We start from the raw sequence: 26,655 nt of genomic DNA, 5'->3' as shown, positions 1-26,655 counted from the left end.
GGAGGCAGTTGGCAATTTTCACTGTGTAAAGTTACTTAAAGCCATGACTAGATGAGACCACTTAGCCAACAATATGAAGAGAAGAGGTCTGAGTACTGATCCCTGTATAGAGATTGGGAAAATTAGAAGGAAGCAAAAAAGGAGTAAAGAAGGAAAAGCCAGTGGAATAGGAAGAGAACCAAGAGACAACAATGAAGCAGAGACCAAGTGTTTTAAGTTATCAGTGTTTCCATGTGACTAAGATGAGGACAGAAATGAACAATGACTTTAGCATGGTTCAGTTAAGACTATGATTTGGAGATTTAGAGACATTCTAAATCTAGGATGGTTCACTAATGAGGCAGAATAATATCTATGTATTAATAAGTCAACTCACGGTGAAAATTCATGAGCCTGTTTAAAAAAAATCATCAAAGATGACATAGCTCGTTCCTTCTAAGTCATCTGATCAAGATATATCACCAGTGGTACCAGAGGGCATATGCTGAGGAGTGGTCTGTCTACAGTTTAAATCAGTTACTATTTGGAGCTAGAAATTTTCTTCTAGAAAAGTGGAAAGGTGATTTATACTTATGGGAACTAAGGGAGGACACACAGTTTATCTGTTGACACAGTCCCTAACACTGAGGGTATCAGAAAGACCATCTCAATGACTATTTTTCTTTAGTTGAAGTTAGTTGTAAGGACTCCATCTACTCCATTTTATTCTATTTAGATTTTTGTTCTTACCTTGGCACTTTGGGATAATATTTCTGAATGCAATTGGTAGTAAGTCTATGAGATGGAGTTTGTTCTTGATGGGCACATTTCTCTAGTCTGTAAATTGTGGGCCAAAAATAGAATGGTAGCTCTGAAAGTAAAAGCCAGGCACAAAGACGTTTGTTGTTAACCTTCACGAAGGGCCCTATAACAGTTTAAGTGTCTCGCCCTTCTGGGACTAAAGACATCATGCTTTCCCATGACCTGAAATGGAAAATCATTCCAATGTTTCTGGGACGGCATAGAACACACACCAGGTGAAGCTGTCATAAAATATTTTACTTGTTTTATCTTACTTTTTCCTCTTGCTAGTTCCCTTTATTTTGGCAGGAGGTGGGATGTGATGACCTAAATGAGGCTTTTCCACATCTAATTTCCAGATTCAGGGACAAAAGGTTTACTTTCCTATTTAAAAACATATGAACTTCCAGAAGTTACCCAGAAGGAGTCCCACTGAAGGCAAATGTCCTATCAGTTTTAGCATGGTCTGCAACAATTTATTGGAATGGGGTTTCCATTACCTCTTGAGCAGACTGGTCAGATGCAGGAAATTTACAGTACCGTAATACGTGGCATTTCCTGAGGTGATGGATCTGCCATCTAATAGCTTCTGAGCACAAGTCTCATGAAGCCTAATGTTTTTTGCATATAAACCTGTAAATGCCCACTGCAGATTTCACCAAATAAGCCTCCTCTGCATACAAGGTTCTAGAAGTCTATGGCAGGCCATTCAAACAAAACTGTGTTCGCTTCTCTTCACTTTTTTCCTAAGCTTACACCCCTGGGTTTTTGTTAACATTTAAAAAAGATATTTAAAACTGCACTTCAGCCACCTTGTAAAATGAAAGAGTACATTGTACAGGCACCAAAGGTACACGTCAGTGCTTTTATCAAATTCAGGGTCCTGCTCTGCTGCACTAATTGGAACCATGTGTTGAAAATGCAAGACGGGATTTTTTCAGCTGTTCTTTAATTAAATGGAATAAAATAAGGACGAAACCTCACATTTCTTTATAAAGAGAGGCTGCTGGGTTGTTCTCTTTGCAGGACTGAGAGAGGATCCTGAGTGGGGATACCGGCCCCTGCGTCAGGGCTCCAGGGCCCTTGGTAGTCATTTTAATATTTAAGATATTCTCAAGGATTTAGCCACATTCAGAGAATGCCTGGTTGCAAATGCTTCTCTGATAAGGGGAGTAAGGGAAGTGATAGAAAACCTAATTATTTTCAATTACAGTGGAAGACTGACTCATGAAGATTCTTTTTGATATTTGTATAAAGTTCAGTCACTGCAGAAATCATCAGTGAGGTGGAGAAAGTGCCTCCTCATGCACCCGCCCACTGAAATCTATGGAGAAATAGCGGACAAGATGAGTGTGTGTCTACTAGCAAGACTGTGAAAAATACTGTCTCGAGTTCTCTGATGAAACCTGAAAAACAAAATGTAATTTGATTTTTCTTGAAAGTGTTATTTCTGCCACTTTATTTTGGGGAAAAGGATACTCTATACCTTTTAATTGTCCTGGGATCAAAATCCCAGGGAATAAAAGGTTAGCTCACAATGTCTCTTTTCAGGATTTAAGCCCCTCTTTCATGATGCTTTATGGTATTTCACATCCATTGAGTGGCACCAGTGTATTGAACTCCACTCCCTCCCTCCTGCACAGGTTTTGGATCCAGAACTGGTACCTTTGCATGAAGTGCTGAAGCCTTAGGAAGGAGATGTGAATACTGCTTCCAACAGCACGGTGGCACCTACAGCCTCCAGAAAGAGGTGTAAGAAGTGAAGTAATGAGGACAGCAACAGCAATTCCTCCAAAGGTGTATATAAGCCACATTCTGCAGGACATGGGAAAGTCAAAGCAGGGCTGGGAATGTTCAAGAAAGGAGGCCAATTTCCCAAGAGGTTAAAAAATCCTGAAATCACTCCTAAAGGAAATGATGAAACCACTCTTGCTTGTATCAAAGCCCAAGGCCCGGGCACTAGAAAGGGGTCTCTCTGTTGTGGGCCGGTTGTGTCACTCTACCATCGGGAGTCTTTCAACTTCCAAAGATTGTTGGGAAAGTTTAATCTGTGGATATTGCTTGGTATGAAGTGGAGTTTGACAATCTTCCAGACAGGCTGGGAACAGCATCAGAGAGTTACACAACCTGCAGAGAAGTGGGAGACCTCTGGGTGCCTGTGGTTTTGCTTACATTTTCTTTGAGGTAAGCTACTTTGAAATTGCTCTTTCAAAAGCACAAATTGCATCAGGTCACTCCTTTTCTTCTCTTAAGATCCTTCTATAATTGTCCATTCGCATTAAAAATCAGTGAGGAGCCACACTACCTTCTCAGCCTCACACTGCATCTTTTTCTCTCCCTTCACTCCAGCCACAAAGCACTGAAGATGCCACACTCCCCCACTCCTCCGTGCCTCACACATGGCCAAGTGTACCTCAGCCACCTGGCATATCCTCAGTCATCCCAGAAGTTCAGCTCAAACTTTGTCCATCTCCTCTCTTAAAGTTTCCCTCACCCACAACCTCTTCTGCCTGTACCCTCCCAACAAAATAAATGCAGGCCGATTCTTCCTTGTGCCCTCTGAGCTTCCTGGGCTCCTCTCTTAGAGCACGTTGTCACATATCTTGATTGTCTGTGTACATGTCTGCCTCCTTCCTTGGTCTAGACTTCCAGGCACTATGAGACAAGATGGCGTTACTCATTCTTATATCCCCAGTGCCTGGCAGAGCGCTTGACACAAAGTGTTCAGTAAACATTTGATGACTGAATAAGCACATACACATTAGCATCTGCATTCTTCTAATCATAGTTGAGAATTTCATGTAAGCTGAAGGACATAGGACAGATTCCCATGTCCTTGCACATAGCCCAAATTTCAAATTCTTGAGATGAATGATTACTGACACATAGAGTGGTGACAGTGAAAACACACATTGTGTTACTGAAAAAACTTAACATTTGCTGATTGCATGAGATTATGAAAGTTATTGATATCATATATGATAGGTTAGGGCTATAATGGAAAAATCAAAGGAAGAAAGAAATGCTCTTCAGAAATGGCAATATTTTATATGGAATTCCTCAGGAAAATACTAGTATTTGTTTTATCATATACTTTCTTTTTTCTCTTACCTTCCTCAAATACCATAATTCTTGCAGAACATAAAATTCTTGTTAAACAAGCATAGCCTTTGGATGACACATTATTGAGTCTGAAAATCTGTCTCCATGTCAGAAGTAACCACACTTTGAGATTCCAAATCATAAGGAAAGATGACCAGTTATTGCCAACATAGAGTTGCAATTTTATCTTCTGGGGGAGAATATGAATAAATGAATTAATGGGTGGATACATAAACATACTTAAAGCTCTGGGATAGATTTTTCTTTCTCCTAGACAGCACTTGGGCAGACACTTACGATGTTTTCCTCTGGAGTTCCTCCTTTTTTATATTTCTGTGGTAAATCTGCCTCCCTTCTGATTGTCACATTATTTTTTTAGATAGGTCAATACCTTCAATTACGTCTTGCTCTGCTTAGAAGTCATGTCATCTTTTTAACATGACATTACATATATGGTGGGGGCAGACGGTATTATTTCAACACTTAACACTGGGGACAGTGTTACCTGAAAACATGTTGCATAACTATTTGATAAACACATGGGGTGATCAAAATAGAGAGCTAAACAGTTCTTCATAAGAAAATAAGAAAAGCTGAGAGAGGATGGACAGTATGGCAGGAGGTTGGTCTCTAAGGTGACACGTTGCCAATGGAAAATTCAGGCCGTAGGAAAGCCAGAAGACTTTAGAGTCACAGTACAATCAAATATAAATTGCTCATTTTCTTTGAGGTAAGCTACTTCTCTCTAACCCAAACCTTCAATAAACTCCACTATACACAGAGATTTCTCAGTGCTTTTGTCATGGAAGTCAAAGGAAAGGAGGGGATTTCCATGGCTGAGTGGCCATGGAGCAGAGAAAAAAGAAAATTAGTTTTACTACAAAACATAAGTGAGATTCCAAACCCAGTGGAAGCAGGAATTCAGAGCAGAAATGGCCATGAAAATAAATCCTACAGGAATTCATAAAAATCTTGGGAAAAGTATGAGACTTCAGAAAGAACCAAGAATGGGGAGCTTGAGCTAATAAATTTCAGAGAGTCAATTTAGCTGATCATCTGGTTTTACATAACTGTATGCTGATCCATTATACGCTGATTTGATAGTGTAACAGTAACATTCATGATAAGGGCTTCGATACCTGCTTCACTGTCCTAAGTGCTTTATCTGCATTATCTTATGTAATTTTCACTGCATGGATGAGAAACCTCAAGTTCAGAGAAAATAAGTCTGTTGCCCAGACTCAGACGGTTAATAGGTGGCAGACACAGTGTAGAAACGTGGCTTAATCTTGTTCTCAAATCCACATTCGTAATTCCTACTTATTTTATTAGTGAATTCCAGCCAGAAGACACCAGATATTTGTGCCATGTATATACTAAAAGCTACTACAAATGTAAAGTTGTCACTGTATGTTATTCTATATGAACTTTATTAGTCAGCTATTGTCAAAATACCATTATATAATATACTAGCCCAAATCTTAGTGGCTATGAATAGCAAGCTATTATTCTCATGCTCATGGTCAGCATGGTTGACTACAGTTCAGTCTATTTAGAATGGGGTCAGATGGATGGTTCTTCTAAAGGTTTCAGGGTAGTGAGCTTGACTCCAGATTAAGACTGAGCTCAGGTCTGCTCCGTATCTCACCAGGGGCCTAGGCAGGAGGGATAGCAGCTACCTGGGGCATGTTTCTCTCACAGCAGAGATGAGATGCTCCCAGAGGAAAAAACAGAAACATGTAATATCTCTTAACTCGCACGCTCAAAAACTGGTATATTTTTATTTCATCCACACTTTATAGTCCAAAGCAAGTCAAAGGAGCTGGTAGTGATGGCGAATAAATATTTACTGACAATAATTTAATCTTCCATAGTAATCTAAGCACTCCTCTGTAAACTTAGTTCCTCAGAGAGATATACTATATCTCTTAAAGGAGTAGAACAAGATTGTTTCCAACATTACCCAGTAGAGGCTCTGGAAAATTTCAGATAAATTCCCTAAATGTTTGCAAAGCACAATGACAAAGCATACTGCTCCCATCATCACTACCAGCATCTCGTCCTCATAGGGGATCTAGAAGTCTCAGAAAGTTTTCAATCAGACCACATATGAGAGAAAGAGACAGAGAACCCATTATCATCATATAAGAATACTACAACTTGATGGTAGTCTTTTCACTATTTGGTAAGATCAAGAAAAATTATACTGTTTTGTATTCTTTAAAGGATTAGCATACACATTAATCTACCAATGGTGGCAACTTGGCGGCACCTTACATTTAAAATTCATTTTCAAATAAAATTTACAGTACTGTCCTATGTTGCCAAAGATCACAGACATTTCATACTATCACTAAAATTCATCAATGAAAAAAGAATCCATCAGTGATTTGAAAACACATCTAATGTAGGTAAGACCTTAGCTATAATGGCATTTTAATGAATTTTAGAATTTATATTATAAAAATGATATAAATTTTAATTATAAAAGTGGTTTTACTTTCCCCTCATATTCCAAAGTTTGTCTATACCAATCTACTCTAAAGCTCACTTGAAATATTCTTTTAATGGTAGTGTTAACTCGTGACAACTTGTTAACTGAAGAAAATAAAACTTAATTAAAATGTTCAGTGGAGAATATATTTGATTTCCTTATTAGTTGGGTACTTTTTGCTTTGCTTTAAAGAACCATTTCACTAATAAGACCTCAAAAAAGGAGCAGTAATTCTTAGAGATATGCCTGTACTGAAACTGGCTCTGAACTACAGAAGGCCCTGAAGCTGCTCCAGGCCCTGGCTACTCTCCCAGTCAGTCTCACCAGTCACATGGCACCTCTATCTGCCTTCTTTTTCTTCTAATCCATCTCTGTGCTAACTTACATAGCGGCTTTTTCAGTGAACTCAAGTTCAGCCACGCCATGAGGGTCCCATTTCTTTCCCCGGTCTAGTAAGCTATGGCTCGCGTTGGGAGGCGATGCAGGGGCAGGTGCATAAAACAAGGGTGCCATATTGGACACCCCTTGTACACCACCTCAAAATCCTCAATAGCCGCCATTTCTTTGGCAATCAGACCCAGCAGGTTTTGCTCTTCTTCAGGCAGGCAATGGCTATTGTGCTGCTCCTATTCCCTGTCTAGGGCCTCCCTGAGATTGCAGCTTTGGTCACCTACAGGAACCCGCTATGTATTCAACAGGGCCAAGTGAAATATGTGGGAATGAGGCTTCCAGGACACCCTTTACCAATGGAAACAGCAACCCATGGATAAACGCTTCTCCCCTTCTGCCCCTGGATGTATGGTCCTGAGATAACTTTCAGAAGGTACCTCAGAAGATCCTGGGGGGGTGGAGCATATCATCCATAGGGCTGGCCGCCTTGATAAGGCATCATTGCACCGATTTTTCCTCCTTTCCTTTTAAATGCTTCTAGTGCAGCACTCCCGCTCCCTGGGATCAGATATCCAAATAAATTGCCTGTATGCAAGCCCTTATCTCAGGCTCAGTTTTCAGAGGAATGTAGAGTTAGGACAGATTCCTACAAGGGTCTTGTATGAGCAGCTTCCATAAAAATTATCTAATCCACCTACATATATTTGCCTGGCTGTGTTATTTCTAAGATAGTAATTAAGTTGGAAACTGTCTCTAAACCAAAAGTAAGTAGTTCAGGACTAGCCTATGTTTCATTTAGTGGAACAGTTGCCACCAAAATTGCTCCTGCCCTTAATGAGAATAGCTACTATCAAGATAAGGGCAGGCTCCAATCTCCCTCTCCTCTCCTGAAGAACCAAGAGCCTTCAGGGACAAAGAGACCCTCATTCAGAAAATAAAGTTCCCTCTGAGATTTGAGATGAGAGTTTAGGATGAATGGCCTCCAAAAGAGGGAAGAAAAATCAACATATGAACAATAAAATTCATAATGAATTTTATTTGAATGCAGAGGAAAATCAGAAAGTGATAGTGATAGTTGGTAAATGAAATGACATGTGGATAACTGAAAGGGAGAAAGTGAGTAGAAGGTAGGCTGGGGAGTGTTTTAGGTTGAGAAGATCAGAGAGGTGGTAGTTAGTAGATCAGAGAACAGGAGATGGTCGGTCAATTATGTAGCAACCACAAAATGCTTGTCATGTATTTTTCAAGGTATCCTTTTCTGATTATTAAAATATAGAGAAAAATCATTGCAGGCTTGCTCACAGAACACATGCAAATGAAATCTGCCCTCCTGAAAAGGATTCATTGGAAGTTTTCAGAACAGCAGTGAAAAATTTTAATTCAGACAATAGCTAGAAATGGATAAATAGTTCTTTTGTGACTATCATTCTCCCTTACAAAATGTGTTAACTACCTATGTTTTGCATTTCCTGATGTATAGGCAAATTCATGAGGTCTTTCATGAATTTAGATGTCAGCTATTTAATATCATTTTATTAAAAATGGATTCTAAATAATACTGAGTGCAAGAATTAGAGACAACAAAAGGAGGAGGGTTGGCTGCTTCTGGGCACTCTCTGTAGAGGACCCACTGACTGGTTTTCCTTTCTCATTCCCAGATATCCAGGAAGGGCTCCATGACATGAAGATTTCTGGCACTGTATATCTTCCCATGGAAGTGTCAGCTCAAACTATAGAGCTCAATTCTTGTTATGTCTTTATTACATAACTTAGTTTCACACTAAATCCATCTGGTCAATATTCCTCCCAGAAAGCCTTCTAACTTGTCTCCTTCATTCTAATGACTCACAATTACAAACTCGAACATTAACCCCAAGGCCCTAACCCCAGTACCTTCTGCACTCTCTCTGATCTGGCAGATAGCTTCATCCTCAGCTCACTGTCCTCAACCCTACCAATTTCTCCTACCCCCCTGGTTGGATCTTTTATCTTCTATGGATCCTCACCCATAACTTTTAATTCTTTGTTCTTCTCTTTATGCCACTTATCCTACCATACCTTGATATCATACTTCGTCACAGAGTGGTTTGGGGCCCCAATCTCAACCCCCTTCCATATACTTCCACTCGTTGAGAGCAGGCCCCAAATTTCACTTACTAGAACATAAGCTCCACATCAACAGAGCACATGTATTACTCATTGTTGCATCTACTGCCCAAAATAGAGACTGACACAAATGCTTAACAAATATTTGGTGAATGGATGGATTTATCCTTTAATTCTCCATGTGGCCCAGTTCTGTATTTTGTGCATAACTGATCCTTTATAAACAGTTGTTGAATCAAATTTACCCAATTAAGAGTTACCTGGCTCTAAAACATAGGGTCTAGTATTTTATAAATTTGAGTTACAGGTCACCAAGAAAAATTCATCTAAAGTAGTTTCCTGACCTTTTTAAACTACATAATAAAGACATCTCTTCCTGAGATGGGACTTTTTCTTTCATGAACTTCCCTAATGAGGCCTAAGTCATACCATCTGATTATAGACCAGAGCCAAGAATTATACAATTTTAAGTTGAAAAAAACTTCAAAAATGCAAACACCTTGTTTTACAACAGAGATCAAAAAAGGTCAAAAGAATTAAAAAGAAAACAAAAGACATGCTGCATTACAACTTAATTCTCGTGCCTTCCATTTCAGGGTTTTCCTGCAACAATCTGTTTTTGAGTACAGACAATGGAAAATGTGAGGAAAAATCATGGCATAGAATGACCAGATCTGGATATCTTAACACCAAATCTATAGGTATCTGTCTACATAGCACAAAATGTAAAACTATCCCTTCAATTTCTCCACATTAGATATAAAGGAGGGAACCATAACTATGGGCTTATTATGTCCTGTTCTAACCAGCTGAATCAATCTGACACACAATACTGGTTGAAAAGATCCACTGCCCTGGAAAAATACTATCAAAATTTTGTAAATATTATGAACTTTATAGATTCTGTTGTTACAATTACTAGGAAACATTTTGTACATCACTCTCTCACTCTCCCACTACCAGTGAGTTAATAGCCAAAATTGTTTTCTTCTTCTCTTTCACTTAAAAAAATTGTACATGTCTGTATACACACACACACACACACACAGTTGTATACTAACTTTGGTTATTCAGATAAGATGACATTATTTTGAGATTCTGGTACTTTATGTACAAAATCCCCTTGGAAAATTCCAAGACAAATCTCAGATTATATGAAACTCATTATTATAGTGAAGTTCCTATGTAACTGAGTAGAATTTCAGACTTATAAATTATGTCTATAGACTTATAATTATATTTTTATATTTTACATATTTACATTTACATTTATTTTAAAGTTTCCCCTCTTAAATGGAAGCCACTATAGAAATAAAAATGAAGTAAAATTTCTATTTAAAATGTTCTGTTGTTCCATTGACTTAATAAAATCCTATTTCTGATATCAACAATATGTGTAATCCTTTCTCATTCACTCTCTGTGATCAAGCCTACATGCATACATATTTATGCATATATTATTTATAATTAATCATAAAAGATACTTGAGCTTTCTAAACAATTATTTCTTTGTATCAAATCAACTGACTAAATTTCAACCTTAAGTTTCTTTTCAAAACAGATTAATAAAGAAACACTTCGAGTGCCTATGTTGTGATAGACATGCATTTATTCATTCAACAAATGCTTACTAAAAGCCTTTGTGAATCTTGCGCCCTGTTGTAGGAACTGAAAATAGATAAAACAGATGGTCATGCCTTTGCTATGATGGGCTTATTTCCTACTGGGAGACATGAAAGAGAGAGAGAGATGAAAAAATAACTCTAGGTAGTAATATGCACAATGAAAAAACACTCCAATGAGACAGTGACTGGGAGTGTGCTCATCTTTAGAAAGGGTATTTCAGGGAAAGCACCTCTGAGGAGGTGACATTTGGTTCTAGACCTGAAAGAAGAGAAGAAACCAACCATATAAAGATGAACATTCTGAGTATAGTGCCCAACAATACAATTGTTCTGAGATCTGGCCTCCTTGAGGGACAGTAAAGAGCAAGGCAAGCAAAGAGAAAGGAGCCGGAAATCAAGGGGAAAGATAGGTAGGGGCCAGATCATATCAGACCTTATACGCTGTGGTAAGGAGTGTGAACTTTATTCAAAGGGCAATGGATTACTACTGGAAGGTTTTGATCCAGGCGTGAAATGATCTTACCTAAAATTTAAAAAATTCAGTTTGTCTGCATTGCAGAGTAGGAGATGAGCAGGGAGACCAGTCAGGAGGCAGATGTAGCAGAGAGAGAGAGAGAGAAGTAGACAGAGTCAAGCTGTAATTTGGAGGTAAAAATGCCAGGATGTGAAGATGAGGGAAGCAGAGGCACTGGGTTTTTAGCATGGAGCAACTAGGTACATGGTTGCACAATTTGTTGGATGGGGAAGACTGGGGGGAAAAATGATGGAACACATTCAGATCTCCACTTTAGATGTATCTAAACATCCAAATAATCATCCAAAACAGACAGATGTACTCAGTCAGATTTTTAAGAAGCTCCTTTTGCGATAAATTAATGATAAATTATACACCTGACCTTTGAACAACATGGGTTTGAACCGTGCAGGTTCACTTATACACAGATTTTTTTTTTACAGGATTCTAGTTAAATGTATTGTCTCTTCCCTAGGATTTCTTAGTAACATTTTCCTTTCTCTAGCTTAGTTTATTATAAGAATCCAATATATAATACATATAAATACAAAATATGTATTAATTGAATTTAAATTATCTGTAAGGCTTCCAGTCAAGAGTAGGCTCTTAGTAGTTAAGTTTTTAGGGAATCAAAAGTTATACACACTTTTTTGACTACCCAGGGTATCAGTGCCCCAACCCCTACAGTGTTCAAGGGTCAACTGTACATATATATATATAGATAGATAGATAGATAGATATACAACTACGGAAATAGAACTCTTCTAATTTTGGAGATATTAGCATGCGAATGGTATTTAAAGCCAAAGAAAAGCTAGGGAGACAATGTAGGTAATGAAAAGGAAGAAAGCTGAAGATTAAGCCCAAGGCACACAAACACTTAACTGTTGGTCGTCAAGGACAAAGACTCAGGGGCCAAAAAGAAAGGAATACAAACAGCCTATGTTATTGCAAAAGTCAGGTGAAAAAAATGTTTATTGAGGAGAAGTGATTGACTATGTCAGGTGTAGCTGAGAGGCTTAGTAAGATTAGGACTGAAAATGGACCAACCATTGAATTTAGCAACACGGTGGTCACTGTTAACTTTGAGAATCACAGAGAAAATGGATGTTCAACTGGAGAGAAGTGAGGACAAAATGAGAAGGTAGGAGGTAGAAACAGTAAGTTTTTTTTTTTTTTTTAATTGTGCTAGATGTTATTGAGGATGATAATATCGCACGGTCCTTATTTTCAAAGAAGGCCCTTAATGTGTACGAAATCTTTCATCAACAATCTCTGAAAAATATATTTTTGATAAAAAAGCGGTTTCATTTATATTAATAAGCACCTTGCAAAGCCTGTTACTATAAAAAAGGAAAAAGCTAAGTTAAATAACATATTTTATTAGGAACACAAAATCTTCAATGCATCAACAATTTTGTCATCAGATTTTGAGATTGTGTACAAACTAAAAATAAATTTTATACATCACTTCACAAATTAAAATGCTCACTGTTCAGAATATGATTATTCAAAAAAGAACTGTAGACATTTTCTTTGTCCTATTTCTAAAATCTTCCTAGACAGGATGTTAGACAGCTACCACATATAATATGTGTGAATTAAATAAGATAAAATGTGTCCTTTGCAATAAAAAGTCTGAGGTTTTATGTAATTACAGGCATGTGAATGAATAGTTTAGAATAATGTACCACTGTCATCAAATCACATCTTCATATACATGTATAATCCATTTTGCACAATGGTTTCAATTCAGTGTGTATGTAATTAAATTGTAAGGTACAGTAATAGCTGCTGCTGAGTTGAAATCTTGCTTTTTTAAAGAAATGAACAGAAAACATAGTCTCGTGAACATCAAAGTACCTTTTTGAGACAGTTAAATCTCATCAAAGAGGTCTTCTGAACTACTGTTTCTTAGAGTTTCTAAAGACATGTTTTCAGCTGAGCTGTGCTCCTTTTTTGACGTCTCAGGTAGTGAAGGATCAAGCCTAGAGTAAAAAAAAAATCAAGAGAATTTTATTCTAGAGAATGCCATATAGGGTAAAAGAAAATTAAGAGATACATAAGTGAAATAAAAGTTAAATTCTATTTCAGAATTGGTTTAGAGACTCATTTCCCTACGCTGCATTAATATAAAAAAAAGAGATGAAGAGAATTTAATTAACTGCTTTTGGATTAATCTGTCTCTATTCTGAGCTAACAAAAATTTAAGGGCCTACAACAATACTCATAATTAAGGTCAAGAAACAAAATATCCTCTGTGTAGTAAGCCTTTTTATGCCAAGATACAGAAGGTCTCTCAACCCATTTCTTTAATAATCCCATCACAATTTACATCTTCCTTTGGCTCCCTTAAATTCTACCTATTAACATGTATTTTAATCTCTTAATATCAGAAAGTTCTGATCACATGAATTTCCTTTAGTGGTCTTTCGATTATAAGTGTATATAACTGATAACGACTTCACATTTTAGCAGTTGTTGGTGAAATGTTGGTCCACATTCACTTACTGAATTTACATATCTTTATTTAATAACTAAATTTTATTCCATTTCAGTATTGGAGTTACCACATCAATGGGCTGATCTCTGTATTTATGTAAATGTTCTCTTTGAGTCCTAGGATAAAAGGCATGATGATCCCAGACTGTTAACTGGACTTATAAAACGGTAAGTTGCAGGGTAACAGCTCAATCAGAAGGACTCTTGTATAAACCTTGTCAGTGGTTCTTTGTGGAACGTAAAGAAAACATGCTTAATATTGACAATTAGAGGTGGCTTCAGGGGCAGTTATGACTAGGCTGAGTCAAGCCACTAAAACTCAGTAATGCCCCCATATTTCCAACTTAAAAGGCAGAGAGAGAGTCATAGCAGCTGGGTATAGCTGAAAGAGAATGGTACTTGAAGTCCAGACACCTACATGTGGATCCAGGTCTATTTCTTCTTAGCTCTGTGACTTTAGACAAGTCATTTAACCTAACTAGATTTCTGTTTTCTCACCTGTAAAGCTGGAATAATATCTGCCTCAGAGGTGGTCTAAAGATTAAATGAAGTATCATATATGAAAATGCTTGTAAATTCCCACAAAACGTTTGGAAACTATTATTATTAGCCTCTACGACTGCATAAACTACAAAAAAAAAAAAAAAAAAAAAGCTCAGTCTAACAGCTTCTTTAATTTAAAAGGATAACCAATTAAAAATCCCCAAACACTGACTTTGTTTAGATTATGAGTATTTCAAAAATCCAGCACCCACACTTAGTCGCAACAGATTATCAAAAATGAATCTGCCACAGGGTCCTCCTTGGCCTCCCGGCTGCATACAATTAACCGTGGTTGGCTGCCACTAGACCTGCGATGTGTTCTGTCTTATCCTGAGCAAGCCAAGTTCAGACAACGTTACGCTCACAGGAATGCCAGGGTGCTAGGCATTACTGCATTATCAAGATGACAAGTCCTCCCTCTGGGAACTTCAATGTTAAAATTAACAATAAATACGGACACAATTATTGTAACGTGTAATTAAATATCTAAAAATATATTTCATAGGAGAAAATGATACAGTACAGAATAAAAGTATAATTATTACATGCATAAGTTTTCAATGTCAACTCAACACATTTAAACATTTTTCTCTGGCCCCAAATGTCTCAGAGTTGCTTTTTCTCCTCCTGGCAAAATGGAGAATTGATTTTTTTTCAATTAAAAAGTCAGACCTTGAAAAATCTCTGATTTTGTTCATAGTTTACAGCCAGAACACAGAGATCAATCGGTTTAGTTTAAAGAAAAAAAACTGGCATAAGACAAAAGGTCCACTCTGAAGTGACAAGTCTGAAGGACATGGATCCCTATTGCTCCATTTATGATTCCCATCTCTATCTAAAGTCACAAGGAGCTCAAGAATTAGATTCTGACTCTTTTGTTTTTAGTGCCTAGTACATAACAGATGTTCAACAAAAGTTGTTCAATGAATGGAGATCATTTTTCTACAGCTTTTTTATCTGTGGTAAGTCAACAGAATAAATTTAGAACTCTTCCCACAACCAAAAGAAAAGTTTAATCATTTATATAAGTAATAAATACTCTAAGATTTCTTATAAATTCTAAAAAGCATAAGAAGAAAATAAAAATGTCCATCATTCTATTTTACATTATTTGTATTTTCATGGTTTTCATTTTCACACAAATGGGATCATTCTGAAATACATAATTTTGTTTTTAGAGAATTTTTTTTTACTCTACACATTAGCAAAGTCTCTGCATGTTAAAAGATACATATCTACATTAATCATTCATTTTATTTTGGTTGTACTAACCATTAATCTACTGATGGATATTTGGGTTGTTTCCATTTTTTAACGCTCTTATAAACAACAAAACAATTAATATCCTTAAACATATATCTTAGCATATTTATCACATTATTTTTTCATGAATATGCTTATTCCAAGAATTCATGCTTAGAGGTGAAATTTGAAAGCAAATAGCTCAGAGAATCTGTATCTAAAGTCTTAATAGAAAGTGAGCTAAACAAGTAATTTGAAACTGTTGAAACTTGGGAGTTCCACCATAACATTAATTATGGCCATTTTAAGTCATAAATGTTCCACAAAGACTTTCCAAATTCAGGCTGATTTTTCTTTTCTTTAATCATTTAAAGTAACTAATGTCTTTATCCTGTATTTCAATATATAATTTTATTCATTTAATCAATATTTGTTTAGTATGTACTATGAACAGCTCATTGTGTTAGGGGAATAAAACAAATTGATAAAGTTATCAAATGATTCTTGCCCTCAAGAAGCTTTCAGTTAAACTTTTTGCTTTTTCTCATTTTTAAAAAATGTGTCTTTTCATCCTAAAAATTTTGTAAGTAGCTTGAAGTAACTATGTAATATAATTTGCTCACAAACAGTGATTTATCCTTTTAGGAATCTCTATAAACATTGTATCAAGATTTAGGACTCAAGAAGATTTTTTAGATATTTTTTGTGGAAAACATTATTCAACAGGAGGAATTCTGAATCCAGGGTCAAGGATTTTTATTTATTCTTCATCACTTTGAGATTTTGGTCAGGTGACTGCACTTTTCTGGATCTCAGTTTCTGAATTTAATTTGTGGGAAGTTAGGATTACTATAAATGATCTTGGAATTCTTCCAGTTCCTGAATTCTGAAACAGTTATACTCAGTTGAGCATAGGCTACCTTCCAAAACATAGGTTCTCAATAAATATCTGTGGAATAAGTAAATACTGTAAATTAAAGATGAATGGCTAATGACAGGAAGAAACCACCTTTGTAGAGCTTAATGCTTAAGTATAAGGACATTTTTAAATGAAGAGAATAAATGAAACTAGATGATGACAGCTTTTACTAAAAGAAGACTTATGTTCTCAATAACACAACTGCATAGATTTCTGTTTTATTAGCTTGATTTCACACTGTATGACAACACACACATATACACAACTACACAGGAACTACATTCTGAATCAAAACATCAAAACTGCATGACCACCATCTATTAACAATGAACAATGTAGATCAAAAGTTAGATTTGTCAAAAAATGTATCTCATCCTGGGAAAGTCTCTCTAAAATGTTTGAATGAAGATTGGCTTCTCTTTTAACTATCTGGGAGTTGAATTACCAACATCTTTTGAAATGTTATTTCCAGTTACTGGCTCATTTTGTAAGGGCATTTTCTCAGCCTAGTTTAATACTGGTGTTACCATGGCTGGAATATCAACCTTTTCTTACTCAAATGAGAAACATTAATATACTTTGGAGTGAATTACTTGCATTTTGTTACATATTCTGAGAATAATATTCCTGAAACACGTCAAGGTGCCAAGCTGAGCAAAATGAGAGATCCAGAAAAATGTGAAATGATTAATGGCACTGGGACACTTGAAAAATCATGCCATTCGACTATGACACATATAAAAAATCAAAGGTCAATTTTTATGTGGCCTAACTATCTCTCTACCCACACAATACACCCATAAAATTCAGGAGAATGTCTTTAGGATCTTAGGATAGATAAGTTTTGTTTTGTTTTGTTTTTTAAGCAGAAAGGGAAACCATGAAGATTGATCAATTCAATTACATTAGAAGCATTAGAAGCAAATACTTCTATTAATCAGTAGATACCTTAAAGAGAATGAAAAGACAAGTTACAAACTGAAAGGAGATATTGCAACATATGCTACTGACAGAGGATTACTATCTAAAACTCCTATAACATTTTAAAAATCCAACATAATTTAACAATGTTGCCAAAGACCACAGAACTTCCACGAGAAGGGAACAGTGGGGGCAAATAAGCATATGATAATAAACTCAACTTCACTGGTAACCAAGGAAATGAAAACCACTATGAAATATTTTACACCAGATTAGCAACAATGAAAATGTTCAACAATAGCAGAGATCGTGGAGGACATGGACTATAACAAGATAAATTACTACTGGTTAGAGTATAAACAGTGAAATCATTTTTGGATAACAATCTGGCAACAACTACCCAGGTATATGGAGACCTATATACGTATACCCAGGAATTCCACTCCTACACACACATTTTTTTTTTTTTTAAAGATTTTATTTATTTGACAGGGAGAGACACAGAGAGAGAAGGAACACAAGCAGGGGGAGTGGGAGAGGGAGAAGCAGGCTTCCAGCGGAGCAGGGAGCCCGATGCAGGGCTCGATCCCAGGACTCTGAGATCATGACCTGAGCCAAAGGCAGACGCTTAACGACTGAGCCACCCAGGCGCCCCGCTACGCACACATTCTAAAGAAACATTTGCATATCTATGTCAGGAGATATGTGCACAAATGTTCATTGGTGCATTTTTTTTAATACTGAAAAACTGAAAACTACCCAAATGTTTCTCCACAGGAAAATGGGCAAATAAGTCACAGAATTTTTACACCATGGACTACGATAATACAGCTGTACACATGAATGAATCTCAGTGTTGAACAAAACAGCAAGGCACAAAGGAATACACATAATATGATTCTATTATTCAAAGTTCAAAAACATGCAAAACTAGGCAGTATTCCTCTCTGAACACCAGTATGTTCGTGTGTGTGTGTGTGTGTGTGTGTGTAGTGTGTTAGAGTAACAGTGTAGGTACATAATAGTTCTTTGCTGTTCCATGACAATGTTCTCAGATTTCTGGATCTTCTAAGTTTGGCTTCTGTGAAGATGGTGAAATAGAAGAGGGAAAAGTTTAGTATTAGGTGTAAAGGGTTTGCTTTTAAACTTTTAACTTAGATTAGGGGTAAAGGGCTTGGTGAGTCTCAAGAGCCTGCAGGATATGTGAATGGGGATAGATGGTGAACAGGTAAGCCATTACATAGATGGAGAGCTCAGGGGAGAAGATGGGACTTTGTGTAGAGAGACAGCAGTCACTGCCATATTACTGGCACTGCAGGCAAACGAGCTGAAGAGAACTACACTATCAGAGAAAACAGTTCAGTGTAGAATTCTGGGGAGTATTAAAATTGCAGGGCAGACAGAAATGATGAAAAGGAATGGTGTGAGAGATACAGGGAGAACCAGAGAGAAGCACTGTCATGAGAGCCAAGGGCCAAGTTTGTTTTGTGTGCTCACATGTTCTTTCCACATGCCACCCAAACGCTGGCTTTCTATACAACTTTGCTCAATCTACAAATCCACGTTTTCACCCACTATGAATTATCTGGAGTTGAGAAGAATAGCTTGGAAGGATGCTGCTATACCTGTGATTCATTACAGAAAAGAAAAGACCATGTTTTCTTTTGGAAAGAAGGAAGTCTTAAATTCTTGGACTGCAGCAGCCACGGCAAGAATCTAGCAAAATGGTCAGTTCCTGCCTGGCCACCAAAGCAGATCATCCTAAAGTAGCTGTTTCTCTCACATTTTATTCATATCTATGTATATGTGTATATATATATATATGTGTGTGTATACTACCAACTTCCCTGGCATCCACCCACCTCATCTCTGACTTCCCCTGGGATCAGGGTAAAGGTCAGATGTGGTGTGAGGGATAAAGAGGAGGGGTAAGGTAGGGGCAATGTACTGGAAGAGAATCAGACCTGAGCACTGGCAAGGACATACATTATTTGGTAATAATAAAAGCCAAATAGCAAATGATTTGTTTTTTAGGATGTAACAAATCAAACCTTCATCAAAAGGACCACAAAAAATAGCCAAATCAAGGTATTCTGTACTTGCTACTATTAAATAACTGGGCAGCTAACATTCTGACCTTGACAGAGTTCCCATTATGAAATAAACTCAATTACAGAAACATTCTTTAAATGGAAAAGTCTTAAATGTATGCTTAAAGATTTGACAACACCAGAGTTACCACAGTTATTCTCAAATTAAATTTCAGTATCTAAAAATTTTTTGATCTTAGAAGAAGTGGGAAAAGTAGCTTCAAATTTCTAGTTGACCTTATAAAAACCAAAAGCATATCCTAAATAAATTAACAGATTGAAGTCATCAGGACTCAGTAAAACAAGTGTTGAATGTTGTCTGGAATTCAGTGGGCCCAGACAACATTGTGTTGGCCTGGGAAAATGAAAGAAGAGAAGCTGAAACTTTCTTTCTGGCAAGTGAAATGGCAATTAAATAGTGTTAGTTAATTTCAATTAAATTTCTAAAGATATCTCTTTCCAAAGAATATGATTTTGCTGTTCAAATTTACTAAGAGCAAGAAGAAAACAGAAATATGCTTTTGAAATAAGTAATTCTGATTGAAACAAAGGAGAATTATGAAGAGTGACTATACTTAATGCTAAGATGCTTTATAGGTATTGGGAAAGAAAGATAATTCAAAAATTTTCCTGTAAAATGTATATATTATGGATTTGAAAAAAAGATTCTGTGGTTTTACATAATGCAATGTTTAAAGTCACAACCATTAAGAAATATATGTCCCCAATCCACAAGGATGCTAAAATTTATGCAGAAATTTCATAATAAATTGGAAGATTTTGTTACTCTTACTGTACTTTATTCAGATAAATAATATTACTCTGATAATTCATCAGATGATTAATATTAGAGTCTATACATGCTTTGAAAAATCAATACCTGAAAAACCCTATATCAAACCTCACTTCTTCCTACATTCATTGCACGTTGTGAAATGGTGTGACTTTGCTACTGTTGATCTATGCCTATAAAAGTAGAAAACTGTCATCTTGGTAGAAAATGATTCTCCCCAACCTTAATTTTAAGACAGGCCATTGCTTATTACTGCTTCATGTGCTACAAATGCAGCCTCCCTCACAAGACTAGAAAGCTTCTCAGGTGAAGAGACTCTGCTTTACCTGACCTAGCTCATAAACGTTCTAATAATTGCATGTATTTGTTAATGAACAAATGACTGAGTGAGGTAGACAGTATTAAGAGAAGCAAAGTCTCAATAAACAACCTCCCCAAAGCCACACAGCCAGTAAACATGAATGTGAGCAACAACCAGGCAATCCAGGAGCCAGGATATTAGTCTACATTTCCCTCACTCCAAAATCCACACCTATCATGCTACACTGGTGTATGGGAGTCACTAATTCTTACTTCTAGTACAGACGAAGGCAGCTTGGTGTTAAACAGTGTATCTCAAAAGTTGTTCTATGAGACGCTCTCAAAGAGTGAAATCTGTGGTCCAGAATATTTGAAAAATAGGCATTTTTCTCCATGAAGTTCTCTTAGTGTTTTATGTGCATATTGTACATTAAAAGCTATGAAAATTCTTCCATAAATAAATTTGTTAATTAAATTATTAAGTAAAACAAAAGCAAGGTACAGAAGAGTATGTGTAGATAATTGTGTGTGTGTGTGTGTATTTATATGTATACAGAATAGCTCTAGGCTGGAAGGATTCGCAAGAAACTAGTAATGGCCAACTCTGGGTAAAAGAACTTGGGTAGAAGAACAAAGATACTTCTTGCTGGATATTCTCTTAAACAGTTAAGTTTTTTTTTTTTTTAAACCTTATACATAGATCATATCTTTATGAAGTGTTTAAGAAAAAAGAAGCTTGTTTAGCCTGGATTTTGGACGTGAACTTGGAAGTGGAGGCCTTTTTCTTCACTATCTCTCAACTATTAGTATCCCAAGAAACCAGTGTTCTCTGGAACAGACTGCATTACTTGCTTCCTTGAGAATACAACATCTGCTAGCCTGAACCCCTAAATTTAGTGGTCCAATGAAGGAAAATAAAAATACAGAAAAAAGAGACAGAACTCTACTTTTGGTTACCAAGAGAAATGGAAAAAACCATGGGTAGACACTAATACCCAGCCATGGAAGTTAGTGATCTCTAGTTTCACCACAGTGTGGAACCAGCTGTTTGAGTTTCCAGCCGCTGCTGTAACAAATCACCATAACATAACGGCTTATAATAACACAAATTCATTCTCTTACCATTCTGGAAGTCTGCTGTCTGACCCAGATTTCACTGGACTAAAATCAAGGTGTTGGCAGAGCTGTGTTCCTCTCTGGAGGCTCTAGTGGAGAATTTATTTCCTTGCCTTTTCCAGCTTCCAGAGCTACCCCATTCCTCCATCTAAAAAACCCAGCAATGTCAGAAGGACGCTGTCTCACAGCGCATCACTCTGACCTTGCTGCCTTCATCACATCTTTCTCTGCCTCTCCTTCTCTCTCTCCCATTTAAGAGCCTTGTGATATATTGGACCTGCCAGGATAATCCAGGATATTTAGCTACTTTTAAGGTCAGCTGATTAGCAGCTTTAATTCATCTGCAACCCTTTTGCCATGTGATCTAACATAGGCTTTGGTTCCAGGAATTGAGACATCTTTGGAAGGGTGGTGACCATTCTTCTGCCTACTCCTACCTTAACTTGGTTAGGGCTCAATTGTTATTCTAACCTATTAGCTTAAATATGGTTCAGGATAACTTAAAAGACGAACAGGTTGTGTATGAGGACATGCCAGGCCCAGAGTTAAAAGAAACCCTCAGCCTGGCTGGAGGAGGCATCTGCAAGGTCTATGCAATAGGAACTAAAATTCCAAAGAACCTACACTATATCTTCTCATCCAGAAATAAACTGAACCGGATTCCCTGAGAAAGGCTGGCAATTACTATCATCCGTCATCTACCCATCCACTATTTACTGAGTGCCTACCATAGGTCAGAGACCCAGAAGACTGTATTAGATGTTTAGGATACAAAGGTGAGCATACAGACCACCCAAGGCAGAAGCAGCACTCAGCTGCTGAGCTCCCCTGAAATCAGGCTTACTGCAGCCCTTGTCAAGGCTGAGTTTAGAGGCCTGTCTACAGTGCCATGTTTTATTACGACAGTTCAAAAGAGTAAGGCTGTTAAAGAACTATGGAAATGCCACCCTCATGGGCATGTGACATGTGCTGTCAGTCATACAGGGCCATGTACTTAGAGGCCCTCATCCCTGGCTTACTGCTCTGCTATTGTTATCTTGAAACTGTTAAGAATTTTGAACAAAGGGGCTCCGCCTTTTCATTTTGCATTGAGCCTGCAATGTATCGTAGTTTGTCCTGACCACAAATTTTGAGTGACCTCAGTATACCAGTTCCAAACCGCACCTAGCCAATTGCTCAGACTTCTGGACCGATAAACAATGGGATTTTTAAAAAACCAATTATGTGCTGATGTATGGACTCATTCTGTCCTAATCAGAATCTAGTTTTGATCCTTAATTACCATAAACACCAGTAAACCTCCTTTCTATCACTTAAAACACACCTGCTTTTTCTCTTCTGGGAAATACTTGGTGAATTTTTATTTTTGCCTGCATATAAATAAACATGTATTTTCCTGATAAATATATACTCTTCTTTATTAGGCTTTTCCTTCTCCTTCCTTTCCTCCTCTTTTTTCTTTTTAAAGCACCACTGTCTTTTGTTTTACAGTAAGAGAACTCAATTTCTACTTTATTTATTTTATTTTTTTTTAAGATTTTATTTATTTGCCAGAGAGAGACACAGCGAGAGAGGGAACACAAGCAGGGGGAGTGGGAGAGGGAGAAGCAGGCTTCCCGCGGAGCAGGGAGCCCGATGTGGGGCTCGATCCCAGGACCCTGGGATCATGACCTGAGCCGAAGGCAGACGCTTAACGACTGAGCCACCCAGGCACCCCTCAATTTCTACTTTAATTAACAGTTTTTTCCATTATTCTAGTCCTTGCTAGTGGGCTTTATTCTTAGTGTTCTTAAAATTACCCAGTCTAATTAATTCCTCCACTCGCAGAGCAGCAAGCCTGTCATTAGTGCCATTGTGCTGTGGCTTACCTATCTCCTTCCCTTTGGATTTATTGCTTATCAGCCTGTTCCAAATCCTTCCTGAATATCTTCCTAGGCTTTTCATGGAAAAGGTGAGTAACGATGATTAAACAGTCAGACTTTTTTAAAGAAGTCGAACTATTTTTAACATCACTAATATCATAATAACTTTTATATAAAATGAGTAGAGTACCATATAACTGATCCATAAAGTACACAAACCAAAACACCACTTCTTCACAAAGTGTGCTAATGCAACTTGGTTTTACGGGTGAAATGCAAAGAGAGTCACCGCTCAAGTTCTGGGAGATGTTCTGTTTTATAGAACCATGCCAGAAAGGAGCCAGAGCCCTGGAAGAAGGCAGATGGAAATAATCTACAAACTTCTGTGGATTTTGATTCTGAATTATAAAGATTACACTTTTCAGTTGATTTAAAAAAAAAAATTAACCAAACTGTAAAGTAAAGCCAAGCTGATTAGGGAGGCGGAGTGTTTTAAAAACTCATTTTATCTCACAACTGGTAGCAATTCACTGTTGTAGATAAGGCAGTACAAGGCATGGAAGATGTAATCTACGTGCTCAAAGTGACTGAAGAAAGACCTATCTACCCTTTTGACCCTAGAAAAATTTATTACATGGATGATGTTCTGATTCTAGTAAAAGTTCAAATGTCACCACTGAACTTCTATTTATCACACTAAAAATACATGAAATAAACTCAAATGTTATTTCAAAGTCAACCAAAACCACACAGAAAGCTGTTGACTACAGTTGTGTTCTATGTTTACATAACTATATTTACTAAACGAATCATATACATTTTCTCATTGTAGTATCTTCATCATTATATAAATTACCAATTTTTTCAAGATTTTGTACTTAACTAATGTTTATTTTGAGGAAGGAGAGGAAATATGACACATGGTTCCATCAGTATATTAACTTATGCAATTTAATTTCATTTTTTAAAAGTCCTAGTGTAATCAATGCCTTAAGAAAAATATAAAAATAGTATTATTTAATCATAATTTTCCAAAATTCATAGTGGAAGAAGTTTTTACACAGCATTCAGAAGTATCATTAACAAATTTAATTAAATCAGTGCTTTGTAAAGGCAATGGTTTGATTTGTCAAAAGCAGGACCGGCTATAGCATTTAATTATTAAGGCTTGAGCAGACAAATTCAGGAAATAATCGATTAACAATTCAAACAACCCTTGTTACCTAATTGATCTTATTTTGCTACCAGAAGGCCAGCTCAGCCTTAATTGTCTGTCATCTGAACTATATAATTATTAACTTTTCCCCTATCTTTTCATTTCTTTCTCCTTCAGCCCATCTTCCAACTGCTGCTAATTAGTTATCTTTTTATGACACAAGTCTGATTATTATCTCTCACTCCTACAATGCTGTAGTTGAAACTCCCTTGGCATAGCAAATAAAGAAAGAAATCATTGCATAATTTCTGGCTTCATGGCTATCTTTCTGGCTCTAACTATCCAGTGCTCTTCTACACTAAACTTCTTGTCATCCACTAAACACACCATTCTTTCGTTGCCAGACTTTTCCACATAGTTCCCTCAGCCTGAGGTCTCTTTCTCGTAAGTTCTTTACTTAGCAGATTCCTACTCATCATTAAAAGCCAAATTCAGGGCGCCTGGGTGGCTCAGTTGCTTAAGGGTCTGACTCTTGGTCTCAGCACAGGTCATCATCTCATGGTTCATGAGATCAAGCCCCGCATCAGGCTCTGCGCTCAGTGGGAAGTTTGCTTGAAGAGTCTCTCCCTCTGCCCTTCCCCCACTCTCTCTCTCTCTCTCTCTCCCCCCAAAATAAATAAATAAATCTTAAAAAAAAAAAAAAAGCCAAATTCAGATGTCACTGCTCTTGGGAAGGCTTCCATATTTTCCTAGGCAGAGAAATTAATTATCTCCTAATCTCCCATAGTATATCCTAAATCAAGTAGGTCATTGCTGTGTAATAAACCACCCTTTAGCAGCCCCAAACAATGACTTCTGTATTATGCTCACACTTTCTGTCAATCAGGAATTTGGACAGGGCACAGTGGAGGATGGCTTATCTTTGTGCCATGGCATCAGGTCATTAACTAGGAATACTGGAAAACCGGGCTGACATAATGGCTGGGAGCTCGAATTCTCTGAAAGCTCATTCAATCCTATCTGGTGTTTGGACTGCAAGCCCTCAAAGATCAGGACTGGCTACTGGAGAGTCTTCAGTGGTTTGGTTTCCCTATAGCATGTCAGCCTAGCATACTCAGACTTCTTATATAAAAGCTTAGGGGCTCTAAGCACAAGGTTGCCTTTTCTGACCTAGTCTCTGGAAATCAAATAGCATCTCCTTTCTTGCATTCTGCTGTTACAAGTGAGTCAAAAGCTCACCCAGACTGAAGGGGAGGAGACACAGAAACCACCTCTCAATAGGAGTATCAACCACAGCTTTTAATTCTGTACATCTTTGTCACTTATACTGTAAGCAACTGGAGAACACGAACTATGATTTAGAATAATTGTTTCATTCAGAATTTGGCGCAATTCCTAGAATAAAGAATTACGTGCACTGAAACTGACTAAAAAGTGTCCTGTCAAGGGCATTTGCCTTTTTTCTCTTAGAGTTGAGTGTGAAAAAAGCTACAGCTACTTTCATATATAATTTACACAGAATAAAAACCATTCCAGATGAGAATAGAAATAATATAGACTTTTTAGAAATCCCCTCACATAAAATAAATTGAAACCTTATTTATGGGCTCTACAAGGAAATTTTAATTTCTGACAACTACTGCTGTCTAGTAGCTAGCTCACTTTCCATTATGAAGTAACTTAATTTATTTTTTCCAAGTAGTTTTGGCTGTTTATAAATTTCTATGCTTACAAGTTCATAACTAATACCATTAGTTTAGTTATACTCCACTTTACTGGAATGTTTGGGAAGGAAAAGTTGTGGTTAAATTAATGATGTTTTCAATCCTCATGGCTAAAAGCTTCACTAGCAAATGCTGGCGATGTTCTAAGTAAACATATACGCAGAATTATATAACAACTACTGGAAGACTCTCATTAGTGGAATTTTCTATTAACTTAAGTTTCACTGAGTTGTCATTGTTGCTATTATTATTATTATTTAAGCTTTAGAAATGTTAGTCCATCTAAACCTCTTTTATCTGGCTATTGAGAAATGACTAGGAAAAATAAGCAATCATACTTTCCTTAAAAATGCAACTAAAAGTCAAAGGTAAAACAAAATCTTCAGCTCTATATATCCTTTACTCTGAGAAGAAATGTGACCCCTGTTAGCAACAGGGAGTTATCACTATCAATCTTACCATCAGTGAGCAATGAA

At 37.0% G+C, this 26,655-nt stretch overlaps 1 protein-coding gene across 5 annotated transcripts in view; it reads right to left on the bottom strand.

The window, feature by feature from the left end:
• XRCC4 (X-ray repair cross complementing 4) overlaps positions 1–26,655 on the bottom strand; it is a 316,789-nt gene that overhangs the window by 83,492 nt on the left and 206,642 nt on the right. For 3 of the 5 annotated variants that reach the window (XR_010413112.1, XM_045897788.3, XM_064596334.1), the window contains exon 8: positions 12,875–12,999. Coding sequence is in view for 2 of the 5 variants with exons in the window: in XM_045897788.3 (XP_045753744.1) it covers positions 12,888–12,999 (112 nt within the window). In the remaining 3 variants the exon portion in view is untranslated. Of the gene's footprint in view, positions 1–12,341; positions 13,000–26,655 lie in introns of those variants that run through there. The other 2 variants (XM_064596333.1, XM_064596332.1) reach the window with 2 other exon arrangements.

The sequence above is a fragment of the Mirounga angustirostris genome, unplaced genomic scaffold, assembly GCF_029215605.1.
Source record: "Mirounga angustirostris isolate CCGP_5_RB_7025 unplaced genomic scaffold, mMirAng1.0.hap1 SCAF_7, whole genome shotgun sequence".
In the NCBI taxonomy this organism is placed as follows: domain Eukaryota; kingdom Metazoa; phylum Chordata; class Mammalia; order Carnivora; family Phocidae; genus Mirounga; species Mirounga angustirostris.
This window is presented reverse-complemented; position numbering and strand designations above follow the sequence as displayed.